The sequence below is a fragment of the Molothrus aeneus genome, chromosome 1 (genome assembly GCF_037042795.1).
Source record: "Molothrus aeneus isolate 106 chromosome 1, BPBGC_Maene_1.0, whole genome shotgun sequence".
In the NCBI taxonomy this organism is placed as follows: Eukaryota; Metazoa; Chordata; class Aves; order Passeriformes; family Icteridae; genus Molothrus; species Molothrus aeneus.
The window spans coordinates 139,161,436-139,178,569 of NC_089646.1; the positions used below are offsets into that span (position 1 = coordinate 139,161,436).

Here is a 17,134-nt window from a genome sequence, read left to right on the forward strand (position 1 = left end):
CATGAAAAAACCCTTACGGCTACAGCAGACATGGCAGAAAGCTGTGATTAAGAAATTCAGTTTGAATATATGGGGAATATATGTTAACTCTCCAGAAATGCATTACTCCTATAATTGCAAACAGTATCGAGATATTCTTTCTCCAGTCTCCTTCTTGCATAGCTATTTTTTAATTTTTCCCTCAAAAAAAAGATATTTATGTGTTTGAGGATTCTTCTTCTGACAAATTTATTTATTAAAAAAAAATCCACCTCCTCTTTGAGGTAAATATATGACAATAAGCAAGTAAAAATGGAATTTACCAACAGATTTAATATTAAAATAGAGACTATACATTTAATATAAATTATTAATACATCATTTCTGTCTCCATTGAAAAAAAAAATGTATTTCCTTCTGTTCCAGTGGATGAGAACATTAAGTGTCAATCTTAAGTGAAAGTTTCTCCCTAGTGATACTGATTGTAGAGAGAATTTGGGGAACAAGCTTATTAATATGACGCCTAACTTTTGCATGGCCAAGATTAAATTAAATTAATCCCACTCCTAATTAAGCAAGTTGATTTAGACATGTGCTTACAAAGAAAGATATGTGGTGTTCAGAAATACCATGAAGGAATAATTTATTTATGTTCCAATCTCCCTGTAGTTGTAGAACTCTGGATACCTTTTCTTTGTTTATGCTCCTTAAAAATGAATTAGAGAGGAAAAAAAAAAAGAAAAGGAGGGAAACGCTCATTTTTAGGAAATCTGTAATGCTCACGTATTTCCATGACAAAGTATGGTGACATGCAAGAAAATCAAGTAAACAAACCAGCATGTATATGCATATGTATGTGTATATATATATATAAATATATATATATACACACACACATATATATATGTATATGTATGTATTTAGTCATATACATACCATGAATTATGGTCGAATTTCATATATATATATGTGTGTGTGTGTGTGTGTGTGTGTGTATATATATATATATATATATATGAAATTCGACCATAATTTACATGCATAAACATTTACCACCATTTAAAATTACCATCAAAGTAAAATAACAGCTGAAATTTGGTATCTAAATCTCTCAGTTCCAGTTGTTAAAATGCTCTTAGAGGTAGGTGTATAGGTGCAAATGGAGGTGAAAGACACAAAGTTCTTCCTTTCAAATAAATAATAAGTAGTTTTTTATATAGATAAAAATTAAACATTTAGAGAAAAATGTGTTTCAAAACCTTGTATATATATTTGAATTGTCCAGTATGAATAAGGCTAAGGCTATTTCCTATTTTTACCCTACCACATCTCCAAAGTCTGTGTGAAAAATTGTACTAAGTGCTTCAAGTTAGTAGCTTTATAGCTCTACAGGGTGCTTTCACTAAGAACTCATCACTGTTTTATTATCCTGATGATGATATTTAGGATAATGTCGTACAACTACATGAATAAATAAATCACATATCATGTAGTAGCTTTATTATGAAGGTTTTTTTCTCTCTTCCTTTAGGTAGCGCTTTAAAGAGAAGAGAGAAGCAAAATTTCCCACAGATTTTAGGCAAATCTAGCCTAAGAAATGATTATTTATTTATGATAAATCAAAGTATATTCAGTACTTTTAATGGCATGCTGCATTCTTTTCCTTTCTTGCATCCTGTTCATTCAGAATAAATTTTTTATCAGCCTGTTGAGAAGCTCACCTGGTCTGTCAAACCAGTTCATAAACCCTTCAGATTTCATACTTTTAATAGAGCCTTTCAAAATGCTGAACAAACTCAGAAAACAATGAGAATTAGACTTCTAGAAATCATCTACTTAAAATTCTAAAACTCAGATGATGACATAGTGGGAGCAGAGAAGCTCTCTTTTGCCTTCTGGTGTTCTAATGCAAAAAACACTCTTAAAGCAGTGGGTTTAGTTTTAAATTAGATCTGTGTGTATTTATTGTGAATTTGCAAAGTTTAAAAATACTCATGGAATAGTTTAAGTTGGAAAGTACCTCTGAAGACCTCTATTCCAATTGTCTGTTCACACAAAACAGTCAAACAGATAACAATCCCTCTGTAAAAAAAAAAAAAAAGAAAAAGTTTGAGCACACTTGAAGTGAAACAGTATTTTCCTTTATACATCTGGAGTTTTGTTTTTTGCATCTTCTGATTGCTGTCTTTGTACTTTTGCTGCACACATGCTTCCTAGAAGAGCTTTTGTCTTCTCTATTCCTTTTTCATAAAGCTGCTTTCTGGTGAATTCTTTCTTGGGATTCATTTGTCCCAGATGAATTTCCCTTTTAGAACCTCCTGAAGTTTGTCTCAGCCTTTTTCTCCAGCCTACTGAGACCTCATTAAATGGCATCCCTGCACTGATCAGCCAGTGTCTGTAAACTTGCCAAAAGCTAACTTTGTCTCATTGTCCTCATCTTTAATGAATATTGAAGTCAACAACCACCCCTGAGGGACACTGCTGCTAAACAGCTCCTGCCTAGGTTTTGGATCATGGACACTCTTTGAACCTGGCACACCAACCTGTTTTCCATCCATTTCAAACTCCACTTATCCAATCCATGCTTCATCAATTTGGCTACAAAGCCAAAAGACCAGGAGGTGGGTTGAGCAAGCGTGCAAGCATGCAAGATGACTGCTATACAGGCAAATAAGGGCAAGGTGATAAGTTTGGGACACAGATCTCATCTTATAAAAGTAATTTGCATAAATATTAGTAAGTGATTAAAATATCCAAAGAGATTGTATCAGAAATTCCTATTTGGCCCCTTCATGTCTTTTTCAGCCATATCCAATTTTTTTACAGAGTGATGCAATCTAGTAAGAGCAATATGATGAACAGGCAATAACAAGTTTCATGCCAACATTCTCTCTTTAGCCCTTCAAGACTGATTGCAAATTCTGAGTAAGAATCAGCCCCCAGTCTTCTGGAATAGCATGTTTTAGATAAAGCATAGAACTTTTTTTCTTGTTTATGGTAAAATTCAAGGCTGATAATATTAAAGTGGGCAGAACACAGTGAATTTAGTAATTTAATATTTTAGTAATATTTTTCTAAGTTTAAACCCAGCAACATATTTAAAGATACAAAGAGGAGTCATGGTAGTGTCTAAAACAGAAGTTTTAAAAAATTACATGAAAACATAGAAAAATAACTATATTTAATTTATTATGAAACATTTAAAAGAAATATGTATTTAATATTTGAGGACTAAGAAGGAAAATTTTCCCCTTCTGTTCATGCTTTATTTTTTTGTGAGAATTTATTTGTGGGCCTATTTTTTTCCTATTTTTTTTTCCTATAGTCAATACTTCCTATGTTCAAAAACAACCCCAATAAAAATCCCAATTTTTATACAGCTATAACTGTATAGCACCAGTTATATTTTTAATAAGTGAATCTCAGAAAGGAAGATCCTTGGAGGGTTTGGTTTTTTTTAAGAGAAATACAGTTTAGACCAAAATTTGCTCTTCAAAAACATTGTAAATACAAAACCCAGACACATTTTGGATGAATACATTGCTGTCTGCTGGTATTACCTTCCCAGAAAGAGGGCATCTGAATTAAATCTCAGTACTGCCACTTTGTGTTTATGTTACACAGGTTGCTGAGCTCAGTGGGACTAGTTCCACAGGCAAGTCTGACATTTGGTATTTATTTGTAATACATGTAACATGTTTCTGTTTCATAATGTTAGTAGGAAATAATATTTACTTAAATAAATATTGATGTACTTACTTTTTGCTTAAGCTTACATGTTTTAGAGCATATTTTATTATGTTGATCAAGAGGAAAATATCTTTAAATTTTTTATACTTTTTTGTAATTATTATGATTGTATTTTATCTTAATAACAATCCCTACTGATGTATTATATATAGCTGTACATTGTCACAGACTAAATCCATGTGTATTTTTTGTAATGATTTCTTTATTATTACTACAAAAGGCTAGTGTTGTAGATAGGTCATGTGCAAGGGTATAGATATGAGTGATCAATAAAATTCTCTTCCAAAGTCACAGCTAAATGTTACACCATAGATACACTTATGAACTATAGAGTTGTGGAGAATTGAAGATGTATGCAAGCATACCTTAATCTGATTTTAATTTGATTCATATTAAAAATTGCTCTAAGTTAAAAGTACTAAATGTCCAGGGTAATAGGAAATCTCTTCCTTTCCTTTTTGCGTACTGCAGTGCTTCATAAAATTAAAAAATAACTAAAAGAAAAATTAGGCACTTCTAATAACTAAAAGAGATAGAAAAAAATAATGGTATAAAATCAGCAGATTGTTGGATGATTTCTCAACATTTTTAAAATGATTAAGAAAATTTTGAATTTGCAGAGCTTCCTGATTAGAAAAATGCAACAAAATGGATTTTTTTTTTCCAAAATGTATTTATATATTTTTCACTGTGTTGCTAGGTTCTGTAGCAACTGCCTGTCGTGATCCTGGTGTCCCCATGAATGGAACTAGAAATGGTGATGGAAGAGAACCTGGAGACACTGTCATTTTTCAGTGTGACCCTGGCTATGAGCTTCAAGGAGATGAGAGAATAACCTGCATTCAGGTAGAAAACCGGTACTTCTGGCAGCCAAACCCACCAGTCTGTATAGGTATGCAGAAAAAAATTAAATAATGCTTTCCTAAAAATAGAAACCTTTATGTAATGAATTACACTGTTCTAGGAACTTGTTTAAAGAAAATACATGTAGTGCACATCTTAAAAATGATTTAACATCAACCTCTGATAGTCATAACCAAAACCTTTCCTCTGTAGTTGTTAGTATAATAGTTCTCATGCTCTCCCTCTCAGGGCCATCTCATTTATAATTTGATGATCTGGGACAGAGAAAACCAGTCATGTCAGTGACTATTATGCTTGGTAGTGTATTCTTGGACAAACATTGCAGGGAGGAATTCGCCAGAGATTACAACTGCAAGGAGCTCTGTAAAGCTTTCAAACACTCTCTTTCATTTAATAAACTTATCTTGACCTTAGCTGTTACAAATAAAATCTGCATTCTATTTGCATATCCTCTGTATGCACACTGTCTACCTTGTTCATGCATATCTGCAGACAGGTGTTTGCAAACACTACAGTACTGACTTGGTGTCTTGGCTATTCTACTTAATGTGTTAAAGTGGTATTTTCTCTGCTCTTACTCTCCTTACTATGCCTTCCTGTGTCACATGAGTTTATGGGCTTGAAGACAAGAACTATCTAGACTATTTTCTGGAAGACTGCAGTAAAGAAGCATTTTATTGCTCATCTCTTGTAATTCTTAGATGTGAAAATATGCATTATATAGTAATGGTAACTGACCATCTGTAGATATCTAAGTGAGCAAGTAAAAGGAATTCTAGGGCTCTAGGCCGTAACGTTAAAATATTTTTCTATCATGCTGGCCTTATTGCTGTTTTTAAAATATTTATCTTAACTGAAAAATAATTACCCTATTATAAAGCAGTACTAGCAGTTTTAATCACTATCAATAGTGAGTTGATGATATTACAAAATAGTCTAAATGTAGGTGTACGTGCTCAACTGACATTCTGTCTGTAGCACATATTAAATATGCATACACTTGATTTTAGCTGCAAGCATCCATTTAATTAATACTGGTAAGTTCCACACTTCATGCAAAACACCTACTGTACACAGAGTAGGTATGTAATAAGAATGCTTATTATGATGATTTATTTGTCTAAATGTCAAGCATGATGTTATTCTCCATTGATTTCCTATAATGATACATTCTTGGAGAATATGAACTGCTAATAGACTAGAGTGTGCAAACCTTGTCTTGGAGCTAAGTGATTTCAAAACTGTGTTGTAGCTCAGTACACCCTGAAGTTCATTGATTTTGTTTCTCATAACTTGTAATATATTCATTAATGTTCTTTCCACCCCTGTAAATCCAAACTGTGCAATACTTACCCCACACATAACTTCAACATCATTGTTCATCAGTTTTAGAAAAAAACAAACATAATTTTGATGAAAGAATAAGAGGCAAGAATAAATCTGAAGATGTACAGTTGTACCATGTTCTAGATCTATTTTACTGGTTCTTTACACACCAAAGTGTCTTTTCAAACCTCTTAATTATTAATGTTCAAAACTAGGGAAATGTACTTTTAAATTATTCTTACCTGTAGGAGTGCCTTGTTTTTTTTAATTCCTTTAGTCTTGCCTCGCAAAATTTTAAGAACATCTTCCTTTCAAAGGTACTAGCAATGGGAAAATAACAAAGAATTAAATAATGATTCATGTATTTGAATGAAAGATAGTAATTAAAAATTCTTCTACACTAAAGGTATTCTGAGAAGCTATAAATTTGAGAGCATGTTTCTGCCAAAAGACAGTTCTTTGGTTTGTGTCTGTGCTGCAAAAAATAGCCCCATGTTTTCCATTCCAAAGATTTTCTGGATCCAATCCTGCATATATACCAGAATCTTAAGTGACTGTATTTGCTTATTTTTCTCAGAGATTACATTAAAAATTCTGGTATGCAAAAACAGATTTTAGGATTCAGGTTAACTATACATATAGGGGAACTATAAACTATCTCCCAAGGTTTCAGACTTTCTTCAGAAGTTCAAAGGTCAATATTTTTTTTCTTTGTGGCTCGATTTTGTTTGTTTCTACTGTTTCGTTTCAGGCAAGGTCTTGTTTTTCGTATTTATATCTATAAAAAGGTTTTATTGTAAACACCTAATTCCAATGGTACTTTCCATTCAAAATCAAATAATGCAATGATTCTTTATTTAATATGTTGGGTTTTTTTTTTTTTTTTTAGGAAAGAAAAAGTAAATGAAGCCATGCATTCTGTTTCATTTCTTAAGAAGTAATTAAATAAATAAATAAAAGCCAGAAAGCTGTAAAGCTGTGGAATAAGATTTTGTTGCCTCCTAGAGAAAATAAATAGATTGTAAATAAAAACCACCCCAACCTATATTTCCTTATATGGAAATAATGAATGCTGAGATCATCACAGAGACAGTAAGGCTCAGTGCTCGCTTACCACTGTGTCTACACAGAGGTTTATAAAGACAGGTTCACATAACCTACTTCTAGTTTTTTCTGCATAACACATAAAAATTATATATTTTTCATAGTGTTTTGACATTTGCCTTTCTTTCTAGGTGAGCTGTTATATTTGTTCAGTCTCACCTCTTATGTCCAATACTGTAAAAGATTTCCTTTAAACTTTGTTTTCAGGGCTTGTCTGTCCTCAGTTAAAATTAAGGTTATGGCAATAATAATTTTCTACACATTAAATTCAGAAAATTATGGATTCTGAAACACATAAGAATTTAATTAAAATGCACAGAGAGAGAAGTCTGTGGCTAAGTTTAGAGAAGATAGTAAACTGGAAAAGGAAATATAATCTAATAACATTTTTCACTAGATTATGTTAACATTCTCAACTCACTATGTTGTGAACTGACAATTAAAATAATCTGAAACCATTCTATTGGAAGAAAATTTTATCTGGGAGATATTTTGCAAAGTTGAAGATTATGTTTTTTATTATTATCTTTTACTGCTGTTAATGGCATGACTTGAAATAAAATATATTGTGTCTGTCTGTCTAGCTTAGTGCACTTTCCATTTATTCTCTTTTTGATTATCAACAGACCTTGGGAAGAATTAAATGGAAACACTGTAAACAGCAAAGGTAACTGCTGATGTGTGTAAAGAAAGAATAGGTATATAAGAAAGAAGTTACTCATATGAAAATATTCTATCAATGAACTAACAGGGAACTAAACTAAATCAAGAGCACAGGAAAGTAGCATGAATGCAGACATTGGCATAATTTATTCTGGAACAAGGACATAGCATTTTACTTCCTTGTATCATTATATGCCAATTCAGAATACTTCAAAAATATCATCAGACTCATACAGTTTAGTGGTCATTTCAGTGAAGCCTGGTTACAGTGAATAACCTAAATCTCCTCTTTGGTATTCTTCACATTTTCATTCCTAGGATATGCAGAGAGTGCAACCTAAACCATTAAAGTACATGAAAAAGAGGAATGTACAGGATTATACTGAAGAACATTAGTTCCAGCTCATGAGCAGCCTTTACATTCCATACAACCTCACAGTTCCTTTTTTACAGGACCTTTTACTTCAACAAGGTTACAGAAAGTTACACTGAACTATTTTACAATTAATGAATATGTATTGTTTTATAATAATTTAATTTTGCTCATTCTGAAATTGTGACAAAGGAACATTCAATGACATATGCTTTTAATTAGAAACAATAAAAATTTTAACTTTTTGAGGATAGAAAATTTGCAATTATTATCTTTATTGTAAAAATAAGTAAATGTTTCACACTAAATGAATTTTCTCCCATCTGTTCCCTTGTAGCTAATGGAACTTTACCTATCAACTGAAACATCTGGGAAAATGTTATTGTGATAAAAAATTGTATTTGGCAGTTGTCAAAAAAATTAAAACAAATGGTGCTAGGTCTGGAATATATATTTTATTCATTTGCTGGTACTATTAATTTGTGATATTATTGTGTTCCTAAAGCCGTCTTAGTGTCTGTTGTTTCCACTTCTGTTTTTACACAAAGTGATGATTTTAGGATTCATCACCAATTTTAATACCAAAATGTAAACGAAGATTCTAAATTTTTTGGTGTTTTGTTTTGTTTTGAGTTAATTTTGCTATTTGTTACTCCCTTTTAATGTAAACAGATAGGTAATATGTAGAAAGACTATACTCATATATACTGTGACTGTGGATATGTTAATCTACTTAAATATTCTACTTGAATTCATAAATGACCTGTGATTTAATTAATAGAATCATAGATTCACAGAGTGGTTTGGGTTAGACCGCCTAATTCCCAACCTCCTGCTGTGTCAGGGACACTTTCCATTAGACCAAATTACTCAAAGCCCCATCCAGCCTTATCTTGAACAGTTCCAGGGATAGGCATCCAAAAATTCCATGGACAGCCCGCTCCAAGCCTCATCACCCTTCCAGTAAAGAATTTCCTCCTAAAATCTGATCTAAACCTCCATTTAAGTTTAAAACACTTTCCCCTTGTCCTGCTACTGAATGGCCTTGTGAAAAATCCCCCTCCAGCCCTCTTGTAGGCCCTCTTTAAGCACTGAAAGGCACCATAAATTCTCCTGGAGCCTTGTCTTCTCCAGGCAGAGCAATCCCAGGTAGTTTTTGTAGGAGAGGTCTTCCATCTCCCTGATCATCCCTCCTCTGGACTCTCTCCAAAGGGTCGATGTCTTTCTTGTGTTGGATGCCCCAGAGCAGGAAGCAGTATTTCTCATGATATTAGGAAATATTCTCTATATTTCCCAGAAGGTTTAATTATACCTTTACATATCATCTTTATCTGTACAAATCCTCTTGAGTGCAATCACACAGCATATACAGAACAACCAGAGGATCAGGCCCAGAGAGCATTGGTTTATGAAAGGTAGTTTTTGAATGAGCATCCTGATCTCCTTGTATGACAAGGACACCTGCTCAGGGGGTGTTAACTATTCAGCATTTGGTAAATGTTTGACACTTTTTCCAGCATCATTCTCACAGAGAAACTGGCTATTCATTGGACAGGTTCACTGGACTCTTCATTGGGTAGCTACTGACTGGATGGCTGGGCCTAGAGAGTCAGGGTGGATGGAGTGACATCCAGCTGGTGGCCAGTCACCTGTGGTGTTCCCCAGGTCTCAGCACTGGGGCCAGTCCTGTTTAATCTCTTTATTGATGATCTGGATGAGGCAACTGAGCGCACTCTCAGTTTTCTGGCGTCACTAAGTTGTGCGGGAGTGTTGATCTGCCGGAGGGTAGGAATGCTCTGCAGCAGGATCTGGAGAGGCTGGATCAATGGGCCAAGGCCACTGCTACAAGTTTCAAAAAGGTGAAGTGATGAGTCCTGCACTACACCATGTAGCACTCCAGGCTTGGGGGATCAATGGCTGGGAAGCTGCCCATTGGAAAAGGACCTGGGAGCATTGGTTGACAGGTGGCCAAACATGAGCCAGTGTGTGCCCAGAGGCCCACAAGAAACCCAGTGGTATCCTGGCTTGTATCAGCAAGGTATGGCCAGCATGATCAGGGCAGCAATCATCCTCATGTACTCGGTGCTGGTGATATTGAGGTAATAGAGTGAGTCCAGAGAAGGGCAACAAAGCTGGTGAAGGGTCCAGATAACAGCATTATGAAGATCACCTGAGGAAGCTGACAGTGTATAGCCTAGGGGAAAGGAGGCTCAGGGAAAACATTCTTGCTTTCTGCAAACACCTGAAATGTAGTTGTATTGAGGGTGTTGTTCATTTCTTCACCCAAGTAACAAATGACAGGATGAGAGGAAATGGCCTCAATTTGCACAATGGGAGGTTTAGGTTGGCTATAAAGACAGATTTCTTCATCACCAGGGTTACCAAGCATTGGTACAGGCTGACCAGGGAAATGGCTTAGTCCCTGACCCTGGAGGTATTTAAAACACATGTAGATGTGGACATGGTTTGGTGATGGACTTGGCCATGTTAGGTTTGTGGTTGCACTCAATGATCTATATGATTCTTTAAAAGATTTAAATAGGCTTAGAGCTCACAGAATCTCTGTCACAGAAGACCTGAATAATCAATTACCTTCCTAGGCCCAGATGATCACTTAGCAGAATTAAAACTCAAAAATATAAATCCTTATAAATCTTATCTGGGATCTTTTGAATACTATTATAAGAAGTTCTTTCAAAGAAGATCTTTAGAAAACCTAATTATTCTCTAGTGCTACATGAAGTCTCAGATAAGGAATACTGAAGAACAAATTTCATTACACATTCCTTCTTTTTTTACTATTCATTTTGCTGGACTGAAACTCCACAACATTTGGGAACCTCAAAATCACATAGAAAAATGTGGTTGTTTTACTCTGATTGTGCTTAATGCTATTTTATTTATCTCTGAGTTTGAAAAGTGCAATTACTTGAATATTTTTTAAAATTTAATTTATATTGTATCCATCTTGATCTGAACTAATCACTGTTATCTGGTGAAAAGGCAGATAATTGCATTATCAGTGTAAGTATCATGTTTCATAGCCTAAGGAGGTTCTTTTAGAATGTCTTTAACAAGAAGTAGAAAGAGGAAAACTTATCTGGTCAAGTCTTTTTATGTAGGTAGCCAGAGCATTTTTCAAGTTCACAGTATATTCAGAAAAAACCTTGAAATGATGCTATGCAATCAAAAGGACAGATTTCAAAAGCAAGAGTTTCACATAGTAGTATTAGTGTTTGTCTAAGGCAAAATGTGAATATGTTTTTTGTTTGTTTGTATTAAGACTTTGTAAATACCTCACTTGTTTAACTTTTGGAGGACACTAAATGTCAAGTGAACAGATTGCTGTTACTTGCTTCTTTGTCTCTTACCTTCTTTCCTCAAGTTCAGTCTATTTTTATTCACAGCTCCCTGTGGAGGAAACCTGACTGGCTCATCAGGTTTTATACTTTCACCAAACTTCCCTCATCCGTATCCCCACAGCAGAGATTGTGACTGGACTATCAATGTTAATAGTGATTATGTTATATCGTTAGCATTTATCAGGTAAGCTTCTACTTAAAAATTTTAATGTCATGTTTATAACTTTATTATTGGCTTCATTATTATAATTTTATTATTGTTTAGATTTCTGTAGGGTAATATATGTGTACTTAATATAACTATCAAAGGGATTAGTAACTATTATCTTTGTTAAAAGTTAAAATAAATATGTCAGAGTCATCAATACACATACAGGTGGAGCTTGGAATCCCATTGCTGTTTCCTCAAAAGCACTCTGTTTACACTGGCTAATGTTGACGTAGATGGTGCTTAATTTAACTAAGATTCAGTTCCTGAGAAGGTGGCATGGACTAACTCATTGAAATGTCTGCAAACCAGGATGGTCTTTAATGATGAAAACTATTGATTCATCTACTTGTATGTGACATCTGCTATTAAGGCAAAATTTCAAAAGTAGTCCTTAAATTTAGTTTTATTAGTCCATGTAATTTCAGGACACTCAAGATACTTCCTGATGTTCTGGCTATTAAATAGAATTGTTCTAGACTTTTCTTTTATTACAATAGAAGACTAAATTGAGCTTAATAGAATTCACAAAGGAACTTCTGCTGTCTGCACTGTTTGTAACACATGATGTAAACTAATATATCTATTATGTGTGAAAATTATGCATCCTAACTAGGAAATATGTCACAGAAAAGGTAAAAGTGGTACTTATGATGTCCCATCAAATTTAAGTTCTTCTTATGCTGGGTGTTCTATAGTAGTGTCTATATTGTTCTGACCAGTGTTAATGTGATGACTTCTTTAGAGAGGTAGATCATATAGTTGTCTGTTCTTGGTGGTCAATAACATAGTATGTGTTTTGGTGAATCTATCCTAAGGAAATTAATCATGTAATTATATTTACATAATTAACAGTATAATTATTTTCTTGGTGATTTCAGAAAGTTGTAAGTTGGTAGGAAACTTTCTATTGTGTACTAGCACTTTGTTGGTTTAGCTTAATCATGAGCTCAATATATTTAAGAGTATTCTGCTTTTTATATTCTACATTTAGATATGAGATCCTCCATCTTAGAATAAAAAAAATGTTTTGCAGTGTGAATCCAGATACTATGAACAGTTTATAGATCCCAAATACCAAGTTAAAAAAAATCTCAATATTTGGTCTGTTGCTATGAATTTTTGATAGAAACTCAGAAGCTTGGTCAAAGCAGATTGCATCTTTACTGAGAATTGCCTCATTTGTGACACACAGACTGACCTAGAGTGAGAAACACTGAATACTCCACTAAGTACTGTTAAATAGTCTTTTGAGTGGAACTTATTCCAGCTAATCCTTTTAAACTCAAGGTGAACTATGGCACTTTAGTAATCAAAGCTGTTGACTTTTTACTTTCACATTTCTTTTATAAGGAAATATATTTTAAATAATCCAAAAGTTAAAAGGGGAGCTCTATCAGGTCTTCAATGCCTACATTTATTTCAGTGAGGGGCTACTGTCAAGTAGAGACATAATAGATTGGATTTTCATCCTCTTACTAACTACCTTTTTAGAAAACTTTCTTTTTGTACAGGGACAATCTTACAAGTAAAATTGGTTAACTCTCTGCTCTTAACTAAAATTAAGTTTGAATTTAACTAACTAAGTTAGTTATCAAATGTAGTTAATAATGTTGTTCAGAAGAAAATAGGAAGTTTCAAAACTTGATCTTTTTTATTTAAACTGATCATAGGCAAAATTCTTCTTGCTCTAAGAGATATGGGAAGATCATCCTCTGGCTGTCTGAAAGTGTTGAACCTGGCTGAAAGCCGAGCGCATTATATCATAAAGCATTTCTGCCAAGGGTTCCAATCGATCTAGGTTGTTTATTTTTCTAAATCTTTAGGAATATGTTATTATTTTTTATCTATTTAAAAAGCTTTCCTTTTTTCTGGCTAGCAGGAAATTATTGTTTCTAAGGTGTGAACAAAAAGACTGAATATTTCTGTGTTTGCTAATAAGACACTTCTACAAACCATTTTTTTTTCTGACAGTGGAGGGATTTTTTTCCTTTTATTAAAACAATGATAGTAAATTTCAAATTTAAGCTAATAAGAGTGAAAATGTTAGGCAAAGCATATTCCATATGATATTTCTCTTTTTTGTTTTCTAGCTTCAGTATAGAACCAAATTATGATTTTCTTTATATATATGATGGGCCAGACAGTAACAGCCCACTGATTGGTAGCTTTCAAGACAGCAAACTGCCAGAGAGGATAGAGAGCAGTTCAAATACCATGCATCTGGCTTTTCGGAGTGATGGATCTGTTAGTTTTACTGGATTCCATCTGGAATACAAAGGTAAATAAAATTATTTTTCTCTATATTTACATCATTCAATGCATGAGTGCAAATTTTGGTTTAAATTCTCATAATTTTCTGCCTGGTAATGTTTTTGTTTTGCCTGAGAATATGATAATGTGAATACTCAATTCATACAAGTACAATGTTATAAGATTGCTAACTTAAAGTTTCTAGTATGATTTCATTTACCTGTAATGTTGAATGCATGATTCCTTTCAGTGCCTGAAGCAGGCTCACAAGAAGGCTGGGCAGGCACCTTTCATGAGGGCATGTAGTGATAGGACAAGGGGGAATAGCCTTAAGCTGAAGGAGGGCAGATTTAGATTAGATATTAAGAAGAAATTCTTTACTGTGAGGGTGGTGAGGCACTGGAACAAGGTGCCCAGAGAGATTGTGGACTCCCAGTCCCTGGAGGTTTTAAAATCCAGGATGGATGCAGCCCTGAGCAACCTGGTCTAGTGGAAGCTCTGAACAACCTGGTCTTCCTTGCTCATGGCAGGAGCATTTGGACCTAGATGATCTTCAAGGACCCTTGCAACATAAATTATTGTATGAATCTGTGATTCTGGGAAAAAATAGGAGGCAGCAGTATACAGGTTTCAAAAATAATGTTGCAGTGGCATAACTTAACAGCATATACATATATACATATATATATATATATATATATATATATATATAATCTAGAATTTAATTTATTTTTTTATTTTATATAGAAGGTCATGTTGATTTAGGTGCATTTAAGGTCCTGTCAGATGAAATGACATGCTAGAATCTAAGAGTCCAATATTGAAAATAAAACACTATTTTGGCTAGACCTTTATATGATAGACCATAGTAGGGCTGCCCACCTGTCTCAGATCTGCCTGAGGTCATAGCACAGTAAACAAGAAAATGTAGACTTGCAAAATATATAACCAATATGAACTTTCATAACTGCCTCTGCATGGCTTGAGAAACAGAAATATTTGCTATTAAATGAACATGAAAATATTCTGTAAAGACAATCAGAAATAAAATAAGGGTGATACAGACCTCCTTGATCTTATTTTCTTCTCCATTTATTCTGAGAGCAGTTAGTTATTTCAAAGGTATAGAAGGGAAAGAATGATGTATTTAGTGCTTCATAAAGCCCATGAAGCCTCCTTATACTTTCCTACAGTCATTGGATCCTAGAGATGTCAAGAAAGTTGTCTCCACAGTATGAGCAACTCCTGAAAAGTTAAAAGTAGGTCTCAACCATATTGATGGTGAGCCCAGATGTATGATGTTTCAGTTCACTTACATACATTTCTTCTACTAAATTGAAAAATAAAAAATGCAGATAGAAGTGCTATAGGGAGATCACAGAACTTCTGAAGAACAAGAAAATAAATTATTTTTAAAGAGTCAAATATTTTTTCTCTGTACTGTTGAATGAAGTCTAGAGTCATGGAATCAAAGTGTTTCTCCTTTCTACAAATCTGAGCGTGAAGGATATTTATTATGGAGACAGTCTCTTCTCATACTTCTTTGCTGGTGAGGGGTCTGGGGAAGCACAAGAAGCTGGGAGGGAACACAGCCACAGCACCTGACCCCACCTTTCCAACATGATATTCTGGACTGAGAGAGCCTACTTAGGTGCTGGCTGGGCATCAGTCAGTTGGTCATAAGCAATTCTTTTGCTTTTACAGAACATGCTTTTCTGAGGTTTTATGTCTGTATCTTTGTTTAAATTTTCCTTCCATTACAGTTCATTATTGTTTCTATTATTGTTATTATTATTACATTTTATTTAAACTATTAAACCATCTCATTTCAATCTACAGATCATCTCAATTCAATCTTTTCAGTTCTCTCCCCATACCACTGTGGATCTCATTGAATGAGCAGTTGTATGGTCCTTAGTTGCTGAATGGGCTAAAACTCAACAGTCCTTTTTGGCAGGTTGACTGCAGGTCTGACCAGAGTGTGCTTAAGCAAATTTGTTTTAATCATCCATTTTGTTAATCAATAGTCACTGGTCACAATGTTGATTTATTTGGAGTCAGAGTTGTTGTGCTTGTTCTGAGAACTGGGTTATGTATTACTTTCTCTCTGTGTTCTTCTTTTGTTACCTCTGGGGCTTGGATTAAGGATATAATTTTGGTGGACTGTGTAACACTGGCTCAAGATATGAAAAAATAATTCCTGTTTGTGAGACTAATCTTGTATTTTTGCTCAGTATGGTTGTCATATATGTACTTTTAGGGAACCACCTCTTGAAAACTATTAACAATCACACCTTTTATCTTTTCTCATCAGAGACCCAATATATGGGGCAGATGAGGAGGAACACATTCCTTCACCTTTTCTTTCACTTTCACCTTTTCATTCTCCTCCAGGCTAATTTCAATAGCTCTTGAGAATTTTGAATATCCTTGAGATGTTTAAACCAGTATATTCATATTGCTATGTTTCCTGCATGTGTTTCAGGTTTTGCTTGAGGTTAAACAATTATTTAGGGATACTGCCCAGGGTTCTGCCCTGAAGCTGGATCATTACAAGTTACAGAGTGCATGGGAAAGGGTAGGCAAGTACCAAGGACAGTGTCCACCTCCAATGTTTTGGTAGTTCAGCCCCAAACAAGTGTAGAATGCTCAAAAACTACTAAAATATTTGAGGAAAGTATCTTGTCACACTAGCAATTCCAGAGAGACATAAATCATTGCAATGTGCTGGGACCTGGCCCAGGCCTACCAAGCCCTAATCAACATAATTGACTTTCCTCAAGCAGAAGAGGCCTCTGGATCTGACAACAAAACAACGGGAGCTCTGGCTGCTCCAGCTGCCGTGATAGGCCTTGCAACTGAACCAGAGGAACAGCCCATGCTGGTATCAGACACACCTACACACAAACAGAAATATTGCAAACATCAGCTTGTTTGGTAAGGAAAGAAACTCCTCCTAAGAAGGAAAAGGAGGAGGAACTGGATGAAGAGGGCTACTCCAAAGGGCCATCACAAGAGGAGGAGTAAGAGGAAGAACTCATAAGCAAGTCAGTGACCATACAATGAGCAGACACTTTGGCTGTGCCAATGCTGGGTTAACAGGGTCAGTAATCTGGAATTAGAAGGAAAAGTCCAGCATGTGGGATCCCTTTCTAGGGAAGGGGACATTGTCAAAATGATTGAAAATGGGGTACAAGCCCTTGGCCTCTGAAGATGATTCCTTCCAGGCATGAGGAAAAGCTATCCCTTCTA

At 34.6% G+C, this 17,134-nt stretch overlaps 1 protein-coding gene across 1 annotated transcript in view; it reads left to right on the plus strand.

Annotated features, from left to right (window-relative positions):
• Window positions 1-17,134, plus strand: part of CSMD3 (CUB and Sushi multiple domains 3) — a 597,171-nt gene that overhangs the window by 410,169 nt on the left and 169,868 nt on the right. The window contains exons 28-30 of the mRNA XM_066565891.1: window positions 4,430-4,621; window positions 11,467-11,605; window positions 13,723-13,910. Of these exons, the coding sequence (XP_066421988.1) occupies window positions 4,430-4,621; window positions 11,467-11,605; window positions 13,723-13,910 (519 nt within the window). The remainder of the gene's footprint in view (window positions 1-4,429; window positions 4,622-11,466; window positions 11,606-13,722; window positions 13,911-17,134) is intronic.